The 24,691-nt window shown below is 39.3% G+C and overlaps 1 protein-coding gene and 1 long non-coding RNA gene across 6 annotated transcripts in view; one reads left to right on the plus strand and one right to left on the minus strand.

Annotated features, from left to right (window-relative positions):
* Positions 1 to 6,546: 6,546 nt before the first annotated feature.
* Positions 6,547 to 14,318, plus strand: LOC122690858. The gene is made up of 5 exons (XR_006340132.1): positions 6,547 to 6,588; positions 6,889 to 6,984; positions 10,248 to 10,367; positions 13,714 to 13,851; positions 14,234 to 14,318. It is a non-coding gene; the product is annotated as an uncharacterized LOC122690858 (long non-coding RNA).
* Positions 14,319 to 20,371: 6,053 nt separating this feature from the next.
* The window catches only part of USP9X (ubiquitin specific peptidase 9 X-linked), a 115,159-nt gene continuing 110,839 nt past the window's right edge, over positions 20,372 to 24,691 (minus strand). For 3 of the 5 annotated variants that reach the window (XM_043897836.1, XM_043897837.1, XM_043897835.1), the window contains exons 42-45: positions 24,296 to 24,452; positions 23,828 to 24,088; positions 23,424 to 23,519; positions 20,372 to 21,966 (exon numbers count right to left, since the gene is read on the minus strand). In XM_043897836.1, the coding sequence (XP_043753771.1) occupies positions 21,829 to 21,966; positions 23,424 to 23,519; positions 23,828 to 24,088; positions 24,296 to 24,452 (652 nt within the window). In that variant the 3' untranslated portion in view covers positions 20,372 to 21,828. The remainder of the gene's footprint in view (positions 21,967 to 23,423; positions 23,520 to 23,827; positions 24,089 to 24,295; positions 24,453 to 24,691) is intronic. The other 2 variants (XM_043897838.1, XM_043897839.1) reach the window with 1 other exon arrangement.

The raw sequence follows: 24,691 nt of genomic DNA on the forward strand, positions 1-24,691 counted from the left end.
TTCTCTTTCTTCTCCTTCTGGGAACCCTGTTGTGAGTAGGTAGGCTCACTTTATATAATCTAGTAGGTCTCATATATTGCTTTCATTTTTCTGTCCACTGTTCTGATTGGGCAATTTCTATTATTCTATCTTTCAGATCATTTATTATTCTTCTGCATTATTAAAGTTGCTATTTATTGCCTTTAGCTCAGCTTTCATCTTAGCACACAAGTTTTCTAATTTTAATTGGCTCCTCTTTATAGTTTCTAATTCCTTGTTATAGTGATCTGCACTTCTATTGATAGCCTTTTATAATTCCTTCAGTATTTTTATAACCTCCTTTTTGAACTGAAGATATAGTAGACTGGAGAGGTTGGTTTCATTGTTTATTCTTTCAGGGGATTTCTCTTACTCTCTTAATTGGGAGTGCTTCCTCTGCTTCTTCATTTTACTTATATTTGTCTGACTATGAATTTAGGAGAAACAGTTATTTAGTGTCATCTTGGAGGTGTTTGTCAACCTTGTGTTATACCATTTAGAGAATGAAACACACATACACACAAAGCCACCTCATCATATAAGGATGGAGATTTAAATTTCAAAAGATCCATCCATATAAAATAGATAACTGACAAGGACCTACTCTGTAACACAGGGGACTATACTCAATATTTTGTAATAACCTATAATGGAAGAGAATGTAAAAATATATATTTCAATAAAAATCTAAAATAATACCAAGAAAAGATCCAAAGATCCTATAATCTTATAGGGCAGTCTTTTATTTTTCATTTATTTATTTTTATAATTTATTTATTTTTGGCTGTGCTGGGTCTTTGTTGCTACAGAGGCTCTCCTCTGGTTGCGGTGCACAGCTTCTCATTTTGGTGGCTTCTCTTGTTACAGAGCACAGGTCCTAGAATGCATGGGCTTCCGTACTTGTGGCGCACGGATTTAGTTGCCTCATGGCATGTGGGATCTTCCAGACCAGGGATTGAACCTGAGTCTCCTGCATGGACAGGCAGATTCTTTACCACTGAGCCACCAGGGAAGGTTATAAGGCAGTCTTTTAAATGAAACAAATTCAATTTTATTAAAATCTTACTATGTTGTCCCTATTTCTCTCATTTTTCCTTAATTTGACCAGACAAATGCTCAGAATATGAGGTTTGAGGACCAGTCCAGGGTTTAGGGCTTCCCTGGTGGCTCAGACAGTAAAGAATCCACCTGCAGTGCGGGAGACCTGGGTTCAATCCCTGGATGGGGAAGACCCCCTGGAGAAGGAAATGACAACCCACTCTAGTATTCTAGTCTGGAGAATTTCATGGACAGAGGAGTCTGGCAGGTTATAGTCCATGGAGTCGCAAAGAGTTGGACACGACTGAGCGACTAAACATTTTCACTAGGGTTTAGAAACCTCTTCACTGATCCCCTACCAGGGGCCCTGGAATCTTCTCATCTGGTTATCTTGTTTCCTTCTTCAATTAGTATTCCCAATTTGATTTTTAGGCTTATTTATTTATTTATTATCATTTTATTCCCCCGGAGGAGGGCATGGCAACCCACTCCAATATTCTTGCCTGGGAAATCCCATGGACAGAGGAGCCTGGTATGCTGCAGCCCATCAGTCCATGGGGTTGCAAAGAGTCAGACATGACTTAGCAACTGAACAACAACTTCATATATATTAATATGAAGTTCATTTATAAACATTTATCTGATTAAAAAATCATATATAAACTTCATTTATATATATGTTTCCCAGGTGGCGCTAGTGGTAAAGAACTCACCTGCCAATACAGGAGACGTAAGAGATGAGAGTTTGATTCTGGGGTCAGGAAGATCCCCTGGAGGGAGGGCATGGAAACCCACTCCAGTATTCTTGCCTGGACAATCTCATGGACAGAGGAGCCTGGTGGGTTACAGTCCATGGGCTTGCAAAGAGCCGGACATGACATGACTGAGCACAGCACATCACATAGCTTTATAATGTTGTGTTAGTTTCAGGTATATAGTGAAGCGATTCTGTTATATATATTTATATATATGTATTCTTTTTCAGATTCTTTTCCCATATAGGTTATTACAGAATATTGAGTAGAGTTCCTTGTGCTCTGTAGTAGGTCCTTGTTGGTTATCTGTTTTATATATAGTAGTGTGTATATGTTAATCCCAACCTCCTAATTTATCCCATGTTTCCCCTTTGGTTAACCATAAACTTATTTTTGAAGTCTGTAAGTCTGTTTCTGTTTTGTAAATAAGTTTATTTGTATCTTTTTTCATAGATTCCATATAAGTGATATTCTATTTGTCTTTATCTGACTTATTTAGTATGAGAATCTCTAGGTCCATCCATGTGGCTGCAAATTGGCATTAGTTTATTCATTTTTTTGTAGCTGAGTAATATTCTACTGTACATATATACTATGTCTTTTTTGGTGGGGAGGGCTGCTCCATCAGCAGTGAGAGTCTGTTGTCCTAACCACTTGACTGCCAGGGAATCCCCTATGCCATGTCTTTTTTTTTTTTTTTTTTTAAATCAATTCCTATGTTGATGGATAGTCAGGTTGCTTCCATATCTTGACATTTATTGTAAATAGTGCTGTTATGAACATTGGGGTGCATGTATCTTTTCAGATTAGTTTTCTCTAGATAGTTGCCCAGGTGTGTGTGTGCTGGATCATATAGTAGTTGTTTTTTTTAATTTATTTATTTATTTGCTGTGCAGTCTTTTCTCTATTCACGGTGGGCTGGGGTTACTATCTAGTTGCAGTGCACAGACTTTTCATTGCCATGGCTTCTCTTGTTGCTGAGCACAGGCCCTAGGGTGTGAGGGCTTCAGTAGTTGTGGCACGAGGGTTCAGTAGTTGTGGTTCTTGGGCTCTAGAGCATGGGCTCCATAGCTGTGATGCATGGTTGCTTCTTGGCATGTGGTGTCTTCCCGGATCAGGGATTGAACCCATGTCTCCTGCATTGGCAGGAGGATTCTTTACCACTGAGCCACCAGGGATGGTGCTGGTAGTTCTATTTTTAGTTTTTAAAGGAACCTCCATAGTGTTCTCTATAGTAGCTTTGCCAATTTACATTCCCACCAACATTGTTGGAGAGTTCCCTTTTCTCCACACCCTCTCCAGCATTTATTATTTGTAGATTTTTTAATGATGGTCATTCTGACTGGTATGACATGATATCCCATTGTAGTTTTGATTTGCGTTTCTCTAATAATTAGTGATGTTAGGCATCTTTTCATGTGTTTATTGGCCATCTATATGTCTTCTTTGGAGAAATGTCTATTTAGATTGCCCACTTTTTGATTTTTTTTTTTTATATAGGGTTGCATGTTGCTGTTTGTCTATTTTGGAGACTAATCCCTTGTCAGTTGCTTCATTTACAAATATTTTCTCTCATTTTGTGGGTTGTTTTTAAATTTTTATGATTTTCTTTGTTGTGCAAAACCTTTTAAGTTTAATTAGGTCCCATTTGTTTATTTTCACTACTCTTAGAGGTGGATTCAAAAAGATATTGCTGTGATTTATGTCACAAAGTGTTCTGCCTATGTTTGCTTCTAAGAGTTTTATAGTATCTGGTCTTACATTTAGGTCTTTAATCCATTTTGACTTTAGTTTTGTATATGGTGTTAGTGAATATTCTAATTTCATTTTTTTTGCATGTAACTGTCTAGTTTTTCTAGCACCATTTATTGAAGAGACTGTCTTTCCTCATTTGTATATTCTTGCCTCCTTTGTCATAGATTGACCATGGGTTCATGGGTGTATTTCTGGGCTTTCTATCCTGTTCTGTTGATCTATATTTCTGCTTTTGTTTCAGTACCATACTGTTTTGATTACTGTAGCTTTGTAGTATAGCCTGAAGTCAAGGAGCCTGATTCCTCCATCTCCATTTTTCTTTCTTAGGATTTCTTGAGCTATTCAAGGTCTTTTGTTTTTCCATACAAATTAAAAAATGTTTTGTTCTAATTCTGTGAAAAATGCCATTGGTAATTTGATAGAGATTGCATTGAATCTGTACATTGCCTTGGTATTTCCAGTTTACTCTTTTTTCAAATTGAAGTATGGATGATTTCTAGTTTGCTTAAAAAAAATCTGTATTGAGAAGTAATTGCCAGATATAATTGTATTCATTTAAAGTGTACAATGGGGGACTTTCCTGGCAGTCCAATGGCTAGGACTCTGCACTTCCACTGCAGGAGGCATATGTTCCACTCCTTGGTTTAGGAACTAAGATCCTGCAAGCCATGCGATGTAACCAAAAGTTAAAAATAGAATAAAGTGTACAATGTGATTTATTGACATGCATACACATAGAATGATTACCAAGATCAAGATAATTAACACACTCATCACCTTACATAGTTAACATAGTTAACTCTGTGTGTTTGTGTGTGTGTGGTTAGAATGCTTACAATCTACTCTTGCCGACTTTCAGGTATCAAATACCTTTTTATTAACTACCATCAGCATGCTATTCATTATAGCCTCAGAACTTATTCTTCTTGTAGATGCAAAGTTGTACCCTTTGACCTACAGCACCCCATGCTAATTAGAAAGCATACTGCTCAAATCAGAACCTCTGATAGCTTCTAGAAATCTCTAGTGTATTAGTGGTGAGCAACCTTTATCCGCTCCCCCTCACACCCCGCCTCCCCCGCAGCCTTCCTCAAGAGACAATTTCAGGGAAAGAAAATGATGCTTATAGGCTGCCTGTATTTGCATTGCAAATGAAAATAGCTTTGAATCCTGTGGGGGAAATATGTATTTTCTTCCAGGGGAGCTTGCCTGTGCAATCAAGTAGATTTATTCTAATGAGCAACCGATGCCATTTGCCAGTTACTAAAATGTTAATATCGGCAGAATTGAAAACTAGTCACATAGAGGCAGTTTTCTAATTTTTTATCCTAAAATTAGTTGACAGGCTGAAGGTAGAGATAAATAGAAGAGCATAAAACCATTTATTACAAGTAGTAGGCTTCATCTCACTCCCTTTGATACATCAGTTAGACTTGTTTTGATGCACTACAGGAAACCAGCTTATTAAGAATTCCGCTTGTTGGTAATACATTGCAAGCTGTACATTTTAGTCAGAACTCAAATGGTTTCTAAGGTACAGTCATAAAGGCCAGTGCTCAAAATAGCTGCTGCCCCCAGGGAGTGAGGGCTTCCTAAGAGGCCCTTAAGGGAGCCCAGACCGAATTTACTGGAATCGCTGGTTTTGGAGGCTTTAAAAAAATATTACAAATATAAGTCTTTATGTGTTATCTGGCAGATTTTGACACACAGGTCCTAACTCAAAGTATTGTGTGGTTGACACTTGTATTTACTAAATCATTCGAGTCCTAGTTGATTAGAACTATGGTAACAAAGAATTTGATTCCTTTGATGCTGAGGCAGCTGAGTTAACATCTGGAGTCAAAGTGCCCATATTGGAACCCCTGAGAAAGCACTGTTATCTATTTAGTTATCACTCTGTTCTGGCCACTAGTGCAGGGGGACTTACAGAAAGGACCAGAGGAGGGTAAGGTGGTTAGCAAGATGGCACATATGGGAACTTATTAATGATACAGCAGAGGAGGAACAGACATAGGGTACAAAACTTGGAGAAATCACATGATCTGGGAGACGCTTCGAAATTCACTTCCTTATGTTTGTAGTTTTAGGCAAGAATGTTCCTTACCATAGCAAGACTAAATACATTGTCTGCCAGGCCTTAATTCTGAAATTGGTTTTCATTGTTAAAAAATGATGTAGAAAATCCTAAGTTGCATTCTTTCTGAAGTTTGCAGCATTGCAGAGCCCATTTATTAGAGGCCATGAAAGCTACAGAAGTTCTCGTCTTATTTTCTGCATTTCTAGTTTTATGCAATTTCATTAGATATTTCTGCTTTGGTAATAAGTTTAGAAAGGAGAAGGAAAAGAACACAGTTACAAATACAACACTTATGGACTTTCCTGGTGGCCCACTGGTTAAGAATCTGCCTGCCAATGCAGGGGACACAGGTTCGATCATTGGTCTGGGCAGATCCCACGTGCCACGGAGCGACTAAGCCCATGAGCCACAACTACTGAGTCTGTGCTCTTGAGCCGGCAGTCACAACTACTGAAGCTCAGGTGCCCTAGAGTCTGTGTTCCACAACAGGAGAAGGCCGCACGCTGCAACTAGAGAGTAGTCCCCACTCACAGGAACAAAGACCCAGCACAGCCAAAAATAAAAGTATTAAATATATATATATATATATAAAAAACACTTCTTACCATTTGAAAGTGAAAGTCACTCAGTCGTGTCTGACTCTGTGACCCCATGGACTATACAGTCCATGGAATTCTCCAGGCCAGAATACTGGAGTGGGTAGCTGTTCTCTTCTAGAGGGATCTTGTCAACCCAGGGATCGAACCCAGGTCTCCCGCATTGCAGGCTGATTCAATTACAATTTGCTTGCCAGTAATTAATGATAACTTTAATCCCTGCAATACAGTTTTTCTAATTGAAATACATTTGATGTGTAACATTGTGCAAATTTAAAACTCAATTTTTCCTTTATTTCCTTTGAAGATAGTGTGACTTGTTTCTGGACAAAAACATCTTCAGTATTGGGTATGTAACATTAATCACGGGGGTGGGGAGTAGAATTGATCAACAAATAGTATCAGGCACAGTCAGGAAGAGGAGAAAGGGTGGCAGCGGATGAGATGGTTGGATGGCATCCCTGACTCAGTGGACATGAGTTTGAGCAAACTCAGGGAGAGAGTGAAGGACAGGGAAGCCTGACGTGCTGCAGTCCATGGGGTCGGGGTCGCAAAGAGTTGGACATGACTTGGTGACTGAACAATAACAGCAGTCAGGAAATGCTAGCTTTCTCTTCAAAGAGATAAAACCATGTATTTTGGTCCCCAGTCCCACAGATGAAACATTTCATTATTAAATGCTGATGGATTCCAGTCAAGTCACGACACAGGAGCCCCGGCCATTAGCACCATCCATAACTGTGGGGTAAGTTTCGAAAAGCCTACCTCCTGTTTGTTTTATTCATTTGACTGATAGTTTAATACAAAGAAAACAATTTCTCATTTTTCTCTCTCCCTGCTGAGCAACCCCAGAAAAAGTCATTTAAGCTTTTTGAGCTGAAATTGCTTCATGTGCATAACTCATATGACGCTGAGGATTAGGGCTGTCCTGCTCACTGAGAATGAAATAATCCAATCTTTTCATGTTGTCCTATTCTGTAGAAAAGAGCAAATAAATATAATGTGATCTTGTGATATCACTTAGCAAATCAATAAGGAAAAATCCCCACTGGGCTTTTATTTTTTTTTTTCCAAAGCAAACACAGAGGAAAGCTAACTGCCATTCGTCATTTATGAATATCATTCCCCAAGCGTTACCAGGAATCACTTGGTGAACTACATGGGCCAATGTTCCAGAAGATCCTTTGTGCTAATTTCAGCAACAAAGCCAAATTTAAACAGAAAAGTACCCCCTCAACATTGCCACACCCCCACATTTTCTTGCTTTTCTTCCAAAAGGAGGGGGGCCTGAGCAACACCAGAGCACATTACATTTCTTTCTCTGAAGCAAATCACACATTTCCAAAACATCTTGGCTAAAAATAAATTAAGTTGTGTTTCTTTCCGAGATGGAAATTGCTTTTGGCTGCTCAGCCAGCCATACTTTTCTGCTAAACTCTGGGCTTTGTTTTTGATTTTCATGGAAGCAGGTTTATAAACACCAGAGGCAAAATGCAGCAACTAGAACAGATGGTTAAAGTGCTATTTCATTTGTCATTATCGGTTTGGGGAGTACCGCAGAGTCGGGCTGCTGGGCTTACAGGCGTTCGGCTAGAGGAATTGTCTTGGGCAGAATCAAAGCCCCCCGTTGCAAAGCTGGGGATCAGTATTTTCCTTTCCTGAAAGGAACAGGTGACAAAGAAACCATTCTCTTCTTGCCTGTGGGGCTCTTCCCCCAGGTGAAGAAAAATCAGGTGGCTAGAAATCTTGTCTTTACAAATGGGGGAAGGCAATGTTGATGAAAATAATCAATAAACAGTCTATAGTAGGAATAGAAAAGAGTTTTATTTGAGCCAGACTGAAGATTATAGCCCGAGAGACAGCCTATCAGATGACTCTGAGAAAGTGCTCTAGAGAAGCTTGGTTTTTAGTGCAGTTTTATTAATATATCTCGTTAGAATGAAGAACATTAAACAAGTCAGGGATACATTCCTGCAAGGTTTGAAAAAACAGACCAGCACATACAGAGCGAGTCAGTATGGCCTTGGCATCTGGGAAGGGAGTCTTATCATTGAAGGAGCACCACCATTGGTGTCCCAGGAAGGGGAGCATTTAATCTTTATTTTATTATTATTATTTCATTTTTACTTTTTGGCTGCCATACAGCATGTGGGATCTTAGTTCCCCCACCAGGGACCGAACCCGGGTCTCCTACATTGGAAGCATGGAGTCTTAACCATTGGACATCCCGGGAAGTCCATAATCTTTATTTTTTAACACAAACTTCCTTACTTCTGGTCAATGCACCCTTTTCTTCAATAATTAAAGCAGATATACAATATATGTTTCATAGGCCACAAACAGGCTGTTTAGTCAGCATGACGTTCGAGTTAGATTATGTCTAAGCCAGAATGACTTCTCCATACCTCAATACCTGAAAGCTTCTTCCATCAGTGGTCATGTCTTATCCCATGGCCTTACAGTTGGTGGGGAAAACCATTTCTAACCCAGAATCCCTTCACCACTTTTGACCTTTGACACCTTTGCCTACAAGATACTACACTACGGTTGTTTTGTTCACACACTGCATTGTCAATGTTCCTAAATTTACTAAATCCTTTTTTTTTTCCTTGGGGTTCTTTAGGGAAGATTCTCCCTCCTCCTTCTCTAGAGAAACCCTGTGAGGTGCCCAGGGGTGTTGCTGCACCCCCTGCACGGGCCACCTGGCAGCAGCCTGGGCACCATCACAAACAGTGCCTGAGGGACATTCACTGAGTGACAACTGCGATGGCTTCTGAAATGGAGGAAGGGAATGGGGCTGAGCATGGGGGTGGGGGGACTCGGGGGCTTTGTTGTAACACTTGATGTTTTTAATGAAAATAATACTTGAGGCAAATATGCTAGTAATAGGCACCTGGGTGTCTGTCTACTTGTCTATAGTTTTAATGTTTGACAACCCCCCTCCTTTTTTTTTTAAAAGAACAACAGTGCACTCTGGAAATGGTTTTCAAACCTGACTGCAGTTACATGTGGAACTTTAATAAATATTTCAGATTCCTGGGCCCGCTACGCCTATACTCAGTTTTCAGGGGTGGAAATTAGGGTCCTCAGAAATTAGGGTCCTTTAAAAAGCTCCCCAGATGTTTCTCATTCAGCCAGTCCAGTGTTAGCCCTTAGACCAGATTTAAAGCACCACTACCTTGCAAAGGTTATTCTGTTGATACTTATAAGTATCTTACTTATATAAGTATATATATACTTATATAAGTATATATACTTATATAAGTATACTTACGCGTGTGTGTTAGGTTGCTCCAGCTGTGTCCGTCTCTTTGTGACCCTATGGACTGTAGCCCACTAGGCACCTCTGTTCATAAGGATTCTCCAGGCAAGAATACTGGAGTGGGTTGCCACGCCCTCCTCCAGGGGATCTTCCTGACCCAGGGATCAAACTTGCATCTCTTTTGTCTCCTGCATTGGCAGGCAGGTTCTTTACCACTAGCGCCACCTGGGAAACCCATAATACTTATAATCCTATGTATAACCCCAAATTGTGTTAACTTACACTATGGGGTGGCTGTTTTTTAGTATGTATCTATCATTGGGTCCTTTTAATCTAGTTATAATAATCTAAATTGTTGGTCTTGCTAGAGTAATAAAAGGGTCTCTTTTTAGTCTCTTTGTGAAAACTAGGTCAAAACTCATTTGACAACACATAGATTCTTGTGCAGTTTTAAAGCCAAACTTTTAAACTTTAAGAGATTAGATTTTAGATTACAACACAGTCTATAAATGGCCTTTCAATATACATGAAATTTCCTTTTCAATCTGAAACTTTAATTCTGCCAGGTTTAGGGCAGTTCAGCTTGACAATAATAGCATCTTTTCCCCAGTATCATTGGATATTATAGAATTGTATACACAATTTCTTTTGCTTGTCCTCGTGTTTAGCTTTTCTTTTCCCAGGCTTACTCAGAAATTTTTTAGTTTTATTTTATTAATTTTTATTTATTTATTTTTTGGCTGCAGATAGAACTTAGTTCCCTGACTAGGGATCAAACCCAGGCCTTCAGCCGTGGAAGCATGGAATTCTGACCACTGGACCACTAGGGAATTCTGCCATGTTCATTCAAAATGATTGTTTTAAAGGTAATGAGTTTAAGTACACATATGTGTACTTACATTTACATGTGTGTGCCGGGAGCCGTTATGGGATGTCCCGCCCGTGACAAGGTCATGAAGAAAATACCGGGCAGGCAAGGCCGTCCGGGACCCCATCCATGACGAGGTCACGAGGAAAAAACCTGACAGGCAAGGCCGTCTAGGATAAGGGACCCTCCAGGTTGGCCTCAGGTTCTACCCACCCTATATCCTGCCCCCTTTTCTGCCGTTGTTCTTATTTGCCCTGCTGCGGATTCTTGTGTTGCCTGCCGAGAGCTCTCCTGCTCCTCTTTCACTGAATAAAGACCAACTTAAAAGCTAATTAATAAATCTCCTGGACGCTGGTACCCTATGAAGGGGCCAGGGATGAAGGAAATGCTTCAATTCAAACCCTTTTGCTGGCATTCTGGCTTGTGTGATAAATATGTGCTCTCATTGCAAAAAATGCTCTTGATTGTTCTAAACATCCTAAGCACAGTACGCTAACAAAAGAAACTATTAAGCAAAGGCCCCTTCACGGGGTGAGAAAAGCTCCACAAATATGATAGCCACAAATGTGCCTAATAGAAAATAGTTTAGATAGAGATTAGCTGGCGACTTCTTGCAGGTGGTTAACTTTTAGACTAAGAGCCTGTTTTGTGCCATATCTGCTGTTTCTGCAGTCCTTCGCATTTCTGTTCTGTAAAAATGTAATCCTATCTAGTTCCCATAGAGATGACGCTTATTAGAAAGAAAATAGATTAATTATAAGAAAAACAGGGTTGGCTACTGAAGTTGCTTAAGTCACACCAGGTGCAAGCCATAAAATGTTAGCAGGCCTGAAGGCCAAATGATAAGAAAGACTCTTGTGAACGAAAAAGTATGTGGGTGACATCCTGTTTCTGTTGAAGGTCAAGTTGCTGTAATGTTTTGACATGGCCTGTGTGTAAGCGATATGCACTTCCCCCAAAGATGCTGTTAAGGGTATAAAGGGGCCCTGCAAAAATAAACTCCAGACTCAGCCCCCGAGCTTTGTCTCACTGTCTCTCTCTCTCATTCGCCGACGCCGTTCATCCTGAGGGCTCCCCTGGATCCTGCTTGGGCTGGACCCCGGCATGTGTGCAAAGTCACTCGTTGACAGTTTTGTCCCAGTGGCACACGTGAAATCTCTCCCTTTTGCTCAATCTGTGCTCAGCGGCTCAGTCATGTCTGACTTTTGTGACCCCGTGGACTGTAGCCTGCCAGGCTCCTCTGTCCAGGGGGACTCTCCAGGGAAGAATACTGGAGTGGGTTGCCATTTCTTCTTTCAGGGGATCTTCCCAACCCAAGGATCGAACCCAAGTCTCTTGCATCTCCTTCATTGGCAGGCAGATTCTTTACCACTTCATTACCTTCACCACTACCCCCATCCTCCATGAGATGGTGAGCAACAAAACAAGGAAGTGAAATTAAACAGCTCTCTTTGCTATTTGGCAGCAGCTTGGTCGAGGTAGCTAAACCTAATAAATCAAAACCAGGACAATTTTATGACTATGTATGGCTTGCACTAAATATGCAAGCATATTTTATGGTTTGTTTTCTTTACAATAGCTAAGACTAGACTGGGTTTTTCTCTTTTCTTTAAAAAAATTAAGATCGATCCTCTAACAGGTGAGAAGCACTTCCATGTCAGAAGGGCCCTCCAGCCCTGGCTGTCCAGACTGTGTTTGGGACTGTGGGTGTGAGGCTGGCCCGCTTTGGGTTGGGCGGGTTCTTAGCCCAACCTTGCAGGAATCATCGTGTATTTCTTCGGCACCTGTCATGATTGTGTCCTTCATCCATATTCCTGGGATACCTGTCACGTGTCCAACAACGTCTTACATACATTTCAGTAGGTAGCGAAAACTGAGAAGAAGATTTTCTTCTCAGTGTAAAATTCTCCTATCCTCTGACTTGTTTGCAACTTCACTGATGTGGACAGGCTTATTATAAGAGCAGAACCAGAGACCTAGTGACCAGCTGTACTCAGGTGAAGTGTCCCTGCTCTTTTTGTCTGGCTCCAGAACTTTCCTAGGGGTCACTGCAGCCCTTGCTGGTTCCTTGATTTCATAACATTAGAAAAAGGAAAGCAAGTTCAAGTCTATAGGAACATTAGAACAGCAGAGAGTTTTTGTTTGTTTGTGTGACTGTACCATGTGGCATGTGGGATCTTAGTTCCCCTGCAGTAGAAGTGCAGTCTTAACCATTGAACCATCAGGGAAGTCCCTCGATCATCTTCAGTGCAAACTAATTCAAGCAAATACAAAGAAATAAGGGCTTCCCAGGTGGCGCTAGTGGTAAAGAACCCGCCTGCCAATGCAGGAGACATAAGAAATGTGGGTTTGATCCCTGGGTCGGGAAGATCCCCTGGAGGAGGGCATGGCAACCCACTCCAGTTTTTTGCCTGGAGAATCACCATGGACAGAGGAGCCTGGCGGGCTACAGTCCATGGGGTCACACAGAATCGAACAGAACTGAAGTGACATAGCAGGCAGTCACAAAGAAAGTGGCCAGAGTTGGACAAAATAATATTCCTTAAATGTGTATATGTTCAAAATCTGAGTGTTAAAAAATAAATACAAACAAGCAACTCAAAAGCCAACAATGTAAACAAACCACTTTGGGCTGTGTCCACCTATCCAGGTAACCAAGCTCAACATAGGATTTTATTTACAGGAATCCTAAACTTAGTTTTTCGATTTTAATTCAAAACTGAAAGGTCTGACTAGTTGCCTTTTTTTAACTTGAAGGTTGCAATGACTATAAAGAAAGCTGGCTTTTCTTATAAAAGACACAAGCAAGTACATCTGAAAACCCCCAGCAAGGACATGCTGACCCTAGCATTTCTCTGGAGCGAACGCAAATGACTTTACACTCAGGATTAATGACTGCACTTGATGACCAGAGACCAGAGCTTATGAGGGATGCACTTGGGACCCAATCCCCATATTCAAATCAAGGGAGCAACCGTTGTTGTTGTTTAGTTGCTAAGTCATGTCCAACTCTTTGTGACCCCATGGACTGTAGCCTGCTAGACTCCTCTGTACATGGGAATTCCCAGGCAAGAATACTTGAGTGGGTAGTCATGCCCTTCTCCAGGGGATCTTCCCGATTCTGGGATCAAACGTTGTGTCTCTTGTCTCCTTCACTGGCAGGCGGATTCTTTACCACTAGCGCCACCTGGGAAGCCCAAGAGAGCAATGCAAGATGATGCAATTAAACACATTATCTGAAGTTGCCTTTGAGTGAGAAGTGTGCCTGACATGCAGCACCTGTGCTTCCATTTGCTCTGATAAGCACCCTCACCTCCTTTCTTTATATTCATTTATTTCTTCAGGGCCCATAACCTGTTTGTAGTACTAAGTACTTCTTCAGAGTGACCATTACAGCAAAATTAACTTCTGATGAAAACTCCCTTTAACAAAGACCAGACTAAAATGCACAGGAGAAAAGTCCCTGTCCTGCGGCTACCCAGGTGCGCTTTAAATTCAGACCATTTCCGAAAGGGTTATAAGGAGGTGAGTCTTTAAATCAAAATCTCCATGGTTGGGTTTAATATGAATAAAGAAGCTTTTTAAAAAAGCGTCTTATTTTTTCACAGAGGAGAATGTTTATAGTTGAGATCCAACTTGAGAACCACACAGAAAAGTCAGGCTGCCTTGTTCTAGGCATTGCTATTTGAGTAGGCAAGAACACAGCGCATAGACCACCTCTTCTGTTTGGTGTGGGATTGAAGTCATTACTGGGGTCTGTGGCATCCATACTTTAGGGCAGAGGAAATGGCTGGGAGTGGTTACTGGGGCAGGATACATCCTACTGTCCCTTGGAAATATGAGGTGTCATTTTCTTTTCCCTAGGGGTCTATGTTTGTTGAAAGCATGTTAGCATCTTCTCATCCCAAGAATTGGCTACAAGAAACCCCTCATCTGAGCTACCAGAAATGTGTGAGTATAGCTTTTCAGAATGTGTGTGCACACTTCGCTGTGTCTGACTCTTTGTAACCCCATGGACGGTAACCCGCCAGGCTCCGCTGCCCATAGAATTTCCCAGGCATGAATACTGGGGTGACCTGCCATTCAAATGTACTTATTTTCAAATCAGAACTAAGAAAAAAAGTAAAATGCATATTTCAGTTTTCAAAGTTGTAACCTCACGTCAAATTCATAACGCTATTCCTCAATGAGAGCTCACACTAAACGCATGGCAAAAGACTACTGCAGTTGATGTAAAGCATAATTTAAAATACGGGATATTATTTTAGGCAGCTGTATTTCCTCTTTTAACCTAGGCTCAAAATGTAACACTATGTTTCAGATTTAATACACCCATAAACAAATTCAGAATACACCAAAAAACCTTACTTTTTCCCCCCTTAGTCACTAGCCAAATTTAGAAGGCCAACTAACACCTGCTTTCAAACCAACCTTGTTTTTCCCTGGTGGCTCAGTTGGTAAAGAATCTGACTGCAATGCGGGCGACCTGGGTTCAATCCCTGGGTTGGGAAGATCCCCTGGAGAAGGAAAAGGCTACCCATTCCAGTATTCTGGCCTGGTATAGTCCATGGGGTCGCAAAGAGTCGGACACAACTGAGCGACTTTCACTTCCTTCCAACCTAACACTGAACTTGAGTATTTAGGAGATTCAGGTATGACATGTATGTCTTCCTTTGGTTCTAGCATTATATTTTCAGTTCATTCTTGACTTTAAAGAAAGTGTTTAAATGTGTTTAAAGTGTTTAAACCTTCTAGAATTAAACCAGCTTTTCTATGATATAAATTATCAGTCTTCTTTTCAGCTTCAAACTGGTTTTGTAATGACTATTGCCTGTCACACTTTGTCACAGAGGAATAGCAATTACAAACGTAAACGTGAATTGCATATTGATAAATTATCACTGCAGAAAAGCATCTGAAAAGGTTAAGTGCTACTTTTGGTTACTTGGCACCATGCTTTTCTAAAGACAAAAACACAATGAGAGGGACATCCTATAGCCATTTCTCGTTTATCAAAGTGTAAGGTTTTTTTCAACACTCACTACATTCTACTCTGGCCTGCACTCCTTCCAAAACAGTATATTGGAAGCTTTTCCCTGTAAGAATGGAGGGTCTGCAAATCTCAGTGTAAGAAGCCTACTTCAAGTGTCTGATGCTGAGTGGATAAGTGCTAAACAAAAACCCAACATCCGATTTATCTACCACTTACATTACTAGTTACAGTTAACTAATCCAAGCTTCAGTAAATTAGAAAGGCAAATCTGTTCATATTTTACTGCAAATCTTTTTTTTTTTTTTTAATTGATTTGGCTGTGCTGGGTCTCTGTTGCTCCGCAGGCTTTGTTGTAGTTGCAGCGAGTGGGGGCTACTCTCTAGTTGTGGTGTGTGGATCTCTCATCGTGGTGGTTTCTCTTGTTGATTACCGGCTCTAGAGCACAGGTTCAGTAGTTGCGGTGCATGGACTTTTGTCTCCAGGCATGTGGAATCTTCCTGGACCAGGGATCAAACCCATGTCTCCTACATTGGCAGGCGATTCTTTTACCAGTGAGCCACCAGGGAAGCCCGCAAATCTCAATTTTTGGTTTTTGGCTTTTAATTAAAAATCTCAACCTTGGGGCAATAGAGAAGGTTAACTACAACCCAAGAGCTTGGTATTTAAATCTGACTCAGTAACTTTAGCTTTTAAATCTCTCTAATGTAATACATTCATGACCTAGTCAGACTTCCTAAGGAAGATATGGTTAACACAGCCTTGTAGGAATCCACATTAGGCCCATTTTGCTGAGAAAGGATTTATACTAAATGCTTAAGACATTCTGAAAGTAGATGACTGGAAGAACTAACTACTAGTACTACTGATTAGTATTTTCAGTAGTAATAACCTTCTAGATTTTTGACTTTAAACACACAGCCTGAAAAAGCTGTTTCCCTATTCACCCAACAGAACACACTAATTTACATCAAGAACCCTTTAGGGACACATCCCAAACATAGAGACCTTTGGGAAAAGGATTACGAAGGGTTAACCTATATCTCCTTGGTGACCCAAAGACACTATTCCTTGCTGACAGCCTTGGGGCACGCATAGTAGGACACTGCCAGCCTTCACAATGTTAACACTTCCTTCTCAGTCCCACTTAAGAGCACCAGATTTAAGACCCCAAGTTATCTACTTCCAGATTCCAAAGATGCACCCAGTGTTTTAATGGGTGGGGAAGAACTAGATGGCAACTCAAAGAATACACATGGAATCCTCATGTGAGGATTTGCTTGCGGAAAAACATTCCAGTGTCCAAAGCATCTGTTTTGAATAGTTTTACATCTATACAATTGAAAAGAAATAGGAAAAGAATTGACTTCAATTTTGTAGGGTGGTCCCCACTGGGCTCCCTCTGGGGCAGGAGGTGGTGAAGGGAAGGAGGCTGGGGCAGCTGGTGTTTGAACTGTCATTTACATGAAAAAAGCCCACCACAATGAAAAACTTCTATTTTTAGATAAATGCTGATGGAGCAAAAGGAGATGACCGTCTGTTTTCAGATGACAACTAAAAGCATTCCCATTTTACTCTTGAGCTGCATACATTTCAGTGGAATATCTTTAAAAATCAACTGATTTTTATGTGGGTCTGTAATTTGTTTTGTGGAAGAAAGTTTTTAGTAGAGCTTAAGAACATTTCCCTTGAGAATTTAGGTCCTAAAGCAAATGAATTATTAAGGAAGCCTTTGCTATCACCTTAACTTTAAACTTCGAGGTAGAAATATTATCCATTTTCTATCTACCTGTAAATCATCAGATTACAATGAAGCAATTCAAAATATTGGTGGCCATATACATTTTCACTGTTAGATATGTTCATGTGTCTAAAAATACTTAAAAGTCAAACGGCTTAATCCAACTAGTTATCCAAACTGCAGAATACTGGATTTATTCATCTTCTCATTCTTTTCAAAAAACAAAGTTTGATGAAAATTAGGGCTATGTCTCTTTCTTTAGCAGTAATGCTTGCAGTAACCCAACTTAAGGGAAGTACCAACAGGTTTCTATGGAAGTCATATTTCTTTGGAACAAGGCAACAAAGAATTACTTTTCAGATGCAGAGCAGATGGAATCTGTTAGACAATTAAGTGAATTTCCACTTCTATTCAGTTCAGTTGCTCAGTCATGTCCAACTCTTTGCGACCCCCATGAATCGCAGCATGCAAGGCCTCCCTGTCCATCACCAACTCCTGGAGTCTACTCAAACCCATGTCCATTGAGTCGGTGATGCCATCCAACCATCTCATCCTGTCGTCCCCATCTCCTCCTGCCCCCAATCCCTCCCAGCATCAGGGTCTTTTCCAATGAGTCAACTCTTCGCATGAGGTGGCCAAAACTGGAGTTTCAGCTTCAGCATCAGTCCCTCCACTTCTATTAACACCCCTCAAATATGTGACCTGCTTTATTGCTGATTTAAGTGAACTTTGAAACCAAGTGTTTGACCAATCTTGGTTTTATAATGAAGGGTTGTCAATAGTTAGACCACATCTCGTTTGAAAGGCTTAGATGTGAAGATACAAATTAAGGGCTGCATCCCTCTACTTAAAGTTCCCTGCAGATCAATTACACCTCTAATTTACCTTCCATTTAGAAAATCTTATTTTAATAAATAAAAGGGGAAACCATAATTTAATTTATAAAGTTTTATTTTTGTATATGTGCTAAATCTTAGGAACTGTGGACAATCTTCAGTCTGTTGGCTTGTAAAAGGCTGAGAAGTATGTGATCTGGGTGGTGAGATTTCCTTTTAGGAATCTGGATTTCAAAATGCAAAAAAAATTTTTCACTCATAGGCAAGTTTAGAACATGGTGCACCTGTCCCCCTTTTTACTTAGACCTATAAATTCGGAGGAAAAGTGCTACATTTCTGCGGACGTAAAATAATCTAAAATAATCGTAAATACAATCGGCAGCAAGTTCTTAATACATTTAGCACTTCCGTAGTGATTTACCACACCCAAAACCTTATTTTCAAACACTAAACACTCACATAGGTGCAGGACCAATTTTAGTTGAGCCCCACTAGGAAACCAGTACTGAATTTTTTTTTTAAATCAGTAACACAAAAACTGGGGGTTAAGAGGAGCAGTGTTTACTTTCTCGGCAGTATGTAATACCTTCAAACTAGAAAACAAAATTGGGCACTTACGAAAAGGCAATTTTTTTTAATCCAGTTATAATTCTAAATAAGGCAGGATATATCCACCAAAATTAACCACAAGATTCAGCCAAGTAAGAGTTCCAGCTGGAAAAATAAGAAAAAATGGAACTATTTTGGAGTAGTCATCTGAGTATTCACAGACTTGCTTTCATTTATAAATGTAATTCAAATAAAAAAGGCTCCTCTTCTTTTTAACCCACTACTTAAATACTTAAATTGTTATCATTCACTAATAAAAGTTAATCATGAAAAAAATATAAAACATTTTCATAATTCTAAATTTGTACACATAACAGCTGAAAGACAAGGCTGGGAAATTATCATTGAGAGAAAAATCAATGAAGACAAAAATCCCAAATATGAGGATGTTCTTATTTCTGCCTCGACAGTGCTGAACATGAAAATTTGGTTGATAGAGGGCTTAGAAACAGCAGCAGTATGGTTTTTGCCAAGTTGTGCACTGAAATACTTAGATCCAATAGGGCAAAGCCCTTGTTCACACAGATTAACAATGCAAGTATCTTCAGTCTTTATGTTAACAGATTCTACTGTCTCCTATAAAGTAACCACGCCATTTAGAATTTTCGGGGGTACTTTTCTGAAAGGAAGACTAGTGATTCTGCAACAAACATTTAAAGTAGGAAATATATATATGGCTCAAGAAATCAGTTGAGGGAGAATTAAATAATCTGTAGGCACTTTGAAGACTTGAAGTTTAAAATGTGCCATTTGTTTTCAGAAAAAGACCTCAAAATCACCGCTATGTTGCTCTTACAATAACATGCATCTTAAAATTTTCAGTTATACATTAATGCTTGCTTAAGAGTTAAATAGAGAAAATAATTTGCACAAACAAAAGTAACTCTTTCCATTCACTTTCCCTAGATCCTGATCACAGCACGGACCACTCTTTCTCAAGTGGAGGGGGAAAGGATTCAAATGCCCTCAAAGCAGCCAAGGTGGGATCTCCCTCCAAGGAGAAAAATTCACAGCCTTTTAAAATGTCAAGTTTTGACGTCTAGGAAGTCATTCGTTTTTAAATTAAGTATATTACATACTTTTGTTAAGGACCAGGACACACACAAATCACTTCAGATGGTTAGATGGTGTAATTTATGATAGCAACTTGTTCAAATAAATGTAACCTATTTTTGCTCATTGTTAAGTAAACTTGGAATTGAGGAACTTCTAATTTAAAGTTACCAATTGGAATTGCAGATAGTGTGTATGACTTTGGCTCACACTTAAACTCATATGTAATATACTCAAGGTAAAAACAGGCTCTATCTGGTGTCAAATTTTCCTAATGTTACAGAAAACCTAGAAGCACAGATTGACTAGAGTACTGCAAATAAGATATCCAAAGCTTTATCTTAAATACCTGCCCCCTTTAATCACAAAATAACAAATTCTCAATTTTGTTTCTGCTTTGTTCAATTCCAACTATAGCCTTTTTGACAAAACATTTGCCTATTAACTGAATTGTAAAAAATACAACCAAGCTTGTGCTCATTAAATATACATGTATATAAAAAACATACAAAAAGTACAAGATTGATTATGTTAGGAAACTTTTACAGTGTCAACATCCTGTTTTTCTCTTAAATCTTCAGTCAAGGGCCAAAGGTCAAATCTTTCTGTGCACAAAAACTCAATGGGACTGAACTCCTGAATTCAGGGTCATGTCTAGGTGTGTTATGCACAGAATTAACCTTCATATGCAGTCCTTAAAAAAAAAAAAAAAAAAAAGACAAAAAAGTAACAACAACAACAAAAAACCCAGAAACACACCACAGGACGAAAAGTTCTTCTTAAATCAAATTCTATTTGTGAATTCAGCAAAATAATTTCTATAAAATAAAACAGCAAAATATTTAAATAGAATAGGGTGGACTGTATCTGTTTGCAGGGGTATTTGGTTTTTAGACAGGTTCCAAAAAATTACACACATTCAAGTTACCAATTCTCTTTTAAATACAGTATTAGCTGATGAATTTATCATCTTAAATGTTTATTCTGATATTGATACCTCAATTATATTAACCAGTTTTCTTTTTAATTAGACCCTGCTTCAAACATGAAAATTTTTGGAATAATGGAAAAGGAGCTAGGACAACTCTTGCTTTCAAGTAAAACTGTGACTGAGCAGCAGCTCAGCAAACATCTTGGTGCAGTGGTATTCCAAGTACTGTGGGTTTCTGAGGACTTCCGCTTCCCTGGGATCCAGTAGAAGGCAAGTTTTAGAAGGTTCTCCTAGTAAGCTCTACAAAAGAAACAAAACAAGCACACCAAATACAGTCTTCTATTATGCTCCGAGCATCCTGGCATAGCAAATTTTTGCATATGTGTTTTAAATCTTTTAAAATTCCCATTACTGACACTTAAAGTTTCTTTATCCCACCCAGAGATTGAATTGTCAAACATTAAGATGTAAGCAACATATGTGTAACTGAAATCCACCTGTTTATCACACTTCTCCCCTTGTTTTTCTATTTTATATTCTAGGTGTAAGAAGGAAAAGCTCTGAGCAATCCAGCTGCCACACTGGGACAACTGCTGTCATTACGGTAATTTTTTCCTCATTGGCTACACTAACCTGGTGTGAAGCCATGCTAAATGTTACAGCATAACTATAGCTTCAAAGTGATTAACCTAACATCAGAATAAAAAGGCAATGAAAAAGATCTAGAAACAATGTTACATCACCAATTTTCCACATCAACCAAATAATTTAAAGGTTACCAGCCTTACATTGCTCATAATAAAACTGACTCCAGTGGCAAAGAATTAACATGAAACTATTGGTGTGGCTGACATGGATGGGCTCTGGTTTGTTGCTGTTGGTTTAGTTTTTGTTTTTGTAAAGGAGTTGATCCAACTGCCGTCAGGCAGGCAACACTGGTTGCAGAGTGCAATGGGTATAACAAGAAAATTAACTTTTGTAGGTTTTGTAGATCTGTGAGTCTCATCAAGAAAAAAGTCTCGCTTAAGAATTAACAGTCAGACATTAATATACTATATACACCTTTGCCATTTACACATTAGCATCAGGCCATTTATTACAAAACACTATACACTTTCCACTGCAGGCGAGTTATATATTGACAGCAAATTTCTGCAGATAAGACAGTGAATAAACTTTCCACTCCATATTGATTAGGAATAGTTTTTTCTAGTTTTAAATATTAGCCAGACACAGAAAAAGGTTGGACTGTAAGGCCTGGGTGCACAGTCTTGATGGAACCAGTTAATCATGTGCATTTCACTGATCCTTCGTCTGAGGTGGGGACACTTCTTCACTGCCTTCATAATTTTCTTGTGCTCGTTGGCCAGTTCTCTGAGGGTTGTTCATGTGATGCGCCGCTGGGCCTGTATACGGCTGTCCATGCACATGGTTATTCTGGGAGGGGAGACAAGATCTGCATGTTAAAACTTTTAATATATTGAACTTCAACTTTAAAGACCACAGGCTGAAGTTTGTGGAAATGTAAACATTTCCTTTTATTCCTGGGACTTAACGAGTAAATACGCTTGGGCTAATGATGAGAAACGTTGGTTTGAAACAGAAAAGACAGCCTCAAAGCCCCAAGTAAGAGCAGCATAGGTGTGATTCTTTGGCCAAGGTGATTTTAAGTGTCCAAAATTATTCACATTCAAGTCTGACAAATAAGGGATAACACAGCCCATTATTGCTTGTGGTAAAAAAAAAAAAAAAAATTCACAAAAGAGCCAGAACACATCCATTCTCACTCTAAGCACATAACTTCTATATGAGAAATCTGACTAAATGATCATATGAAATCCGCATAAGCAACAACCCTCAACACAGAATGATGTTAATGAAAACAAAACAACATTGAAGATAATGGATTAATCAGGCATGATTAAGCATGAGCTTTCTCAGGGCTGAGGGAAGTAACTCTTCTGCTGGATTTGGGTCCTTAATGTTTTAAACCCCTGAACTCTCATTTTTCTGTACATTCCCACCAGGCAAGCCAAGAAGATTTTAGGCTTTCACTTTCTGTAATTTCTATTAGGAAAATAAATATCTTGAATATGCATTTTCTAATTATCCAGCATGCTTCTACCTCTACTATGAACTGTAAGAATGCTTAAATAATGGCTCTGAAAGCATGGTTCCTAGACCAGCAGCAGCATCAACTGGGAACTCATTAGAAAAGTAGACTTTTCTGCTCCCATCTCCTAGACCTATTGAATTAGAAACTCTGAGGTACCCCACCCCGCCCCCACAACAGCCCACCAGGGGATTCCAATGCTTGTTCCAGAATCACTGCCACAAAAGATCAAAATTAGTCACACCTGGGACTTAGACACATTCTCATTTAGAAAGTTTCATCTAAATTTAGTTATTGATCTTCAAAAAAAATTCAGGGAAATCTGTCAAATCCCTGACTTTTTTCCAATAATTTTTTACTGTCATTGAAGTCTTGGTTATGCTATGTAAGCAAACAGTTCTTCCTTCATTGCCATATCCAGGGTCTTCCTTCACTGCCATGTTTCATGTCCCTACTTGCAGACTTGGCCTACCAGGAAATGTCATCTTAATCCATTATACTAAATATTATCATTTTATATTGATACAATTAATCATAGTTTTTACTAACTTCATCTACTAAGTACAAGAGGGGTGCATATATTTGACCAGGAAACATCACAGGGGAAGCTCAAACATGTCACACTGTGACCCCATGCCAACCATTCCTCTTTTGATCATGCCCCCAAAGCTGGTCTAGATTACCCCCCTATTACTTTACATTGGCAACAAAAAACTTAGCCATCCCATAAATAATGCGTACAAATTCTAGGGGATAAAAACCCAAACTAAGCCTGATATACCTGCTGATACTGAGATCCGGGTGAGTGGGGGTATAACGGGGCATCTTCAGGTGGAGGTGACTCATGCTCATCCGGGGCATCTTGGTCATCTGGCTCCTGATTTTAAATATTTAAAGATAAAGAATTATGTAGGCAAATTCAGTTTTTGGGGGGTTTGAAATAAAATCTTTAAAAAACCGACCCACTAACAAATTTTATTATAGACAAAATAACTGAAAGAAACCTGATTCGGGTTCTTTCAGAAATACTAGATTCAGGCAATCTCCCCCAAATTACTTTAAAAGAAGACTCCCTCATTAAGTTAAGACCACATATAGTATACACATTAAAGCAAACAAAATCTCCACATAACCCCCCTCCCATTATCATTAATATAAACACTGGCCTATAAAGTAAAGAATTACTTTGCTTTCTTCCATTTCTATCTGCTGCACACTGGTGGCTTTTTTTACCTCCTCTGGACAGAGTTCACAAGCTTTTGCAAGTGTCATCCTAGCACTATGTGATCTCTCCAAGAAATAACCATTTGATGTTTCATTGCTTTGCACCGGAGGAGACCAATTGTTATAAGTGTATTGAGGATTGCCAGTGTATGGTCGTCTTTCAAGTTCATCTCCAAGCCATTCCACTGCCCAGGTCCACTTCCTTTTAAGATCTCCATTGCCCTTCAAAAAAGAAAGCTATGCATGTAAAAAGGTTTTGCAATATTTTTCAAAGTTAACTTGAAACGACAACTCCAAATTCTCATAATTCTCTTCTTTTAAAACAGAATCCTTAAATCAGATTCAGGTTTCTACAAAATTATACACACACACACAGACAGAGGTTTCTACAAAATTATATACACAGACACACAGAGAAAAAACCCTCACCTGTAGAATCTGGTAAGCAACAGGACAATTGCTGAAGAGAGCTACCATACATTTTATACACTGGTATGCTCTTTTTTGATAGTGATTCTTAGAGCGCTGGATTGTGTCAAACAGCCCATCTCGGTCATCTGGGATTCCTTTGAGTGCATTGTGAATTCTGAAAGGAAACGACATAAATTAAAACTTCTAAAATCAAACAGTAGCTAACATTTACTAAGTACCTACTATGGGCCATTCAATAAAGGTCTTTAATGTAGTCATGTAATCTAATACTTGAACACATAAGAAAAAAGAGGTTAAAAGGCTTGCACCCAAGGTCATGTGGCTGCCTAGAACCAACTTATTTCTGATCCAAAATGACAAATATTGTGTGATTCCACTTACATGAGGTATTCA

Source organism: Cervus elaphus, chromosome X, assembly GCF_910594005.1.
Source record: "Cervus elaphus chromosome X, mCerEla1.1, whole genome shotgun sequence".
Lineage (NCBI taxonomy): Eukaryota > Metazoa > Chordata > Mammalia > Artiodactyla > Cervidae > Cervus > Cervus elaphus.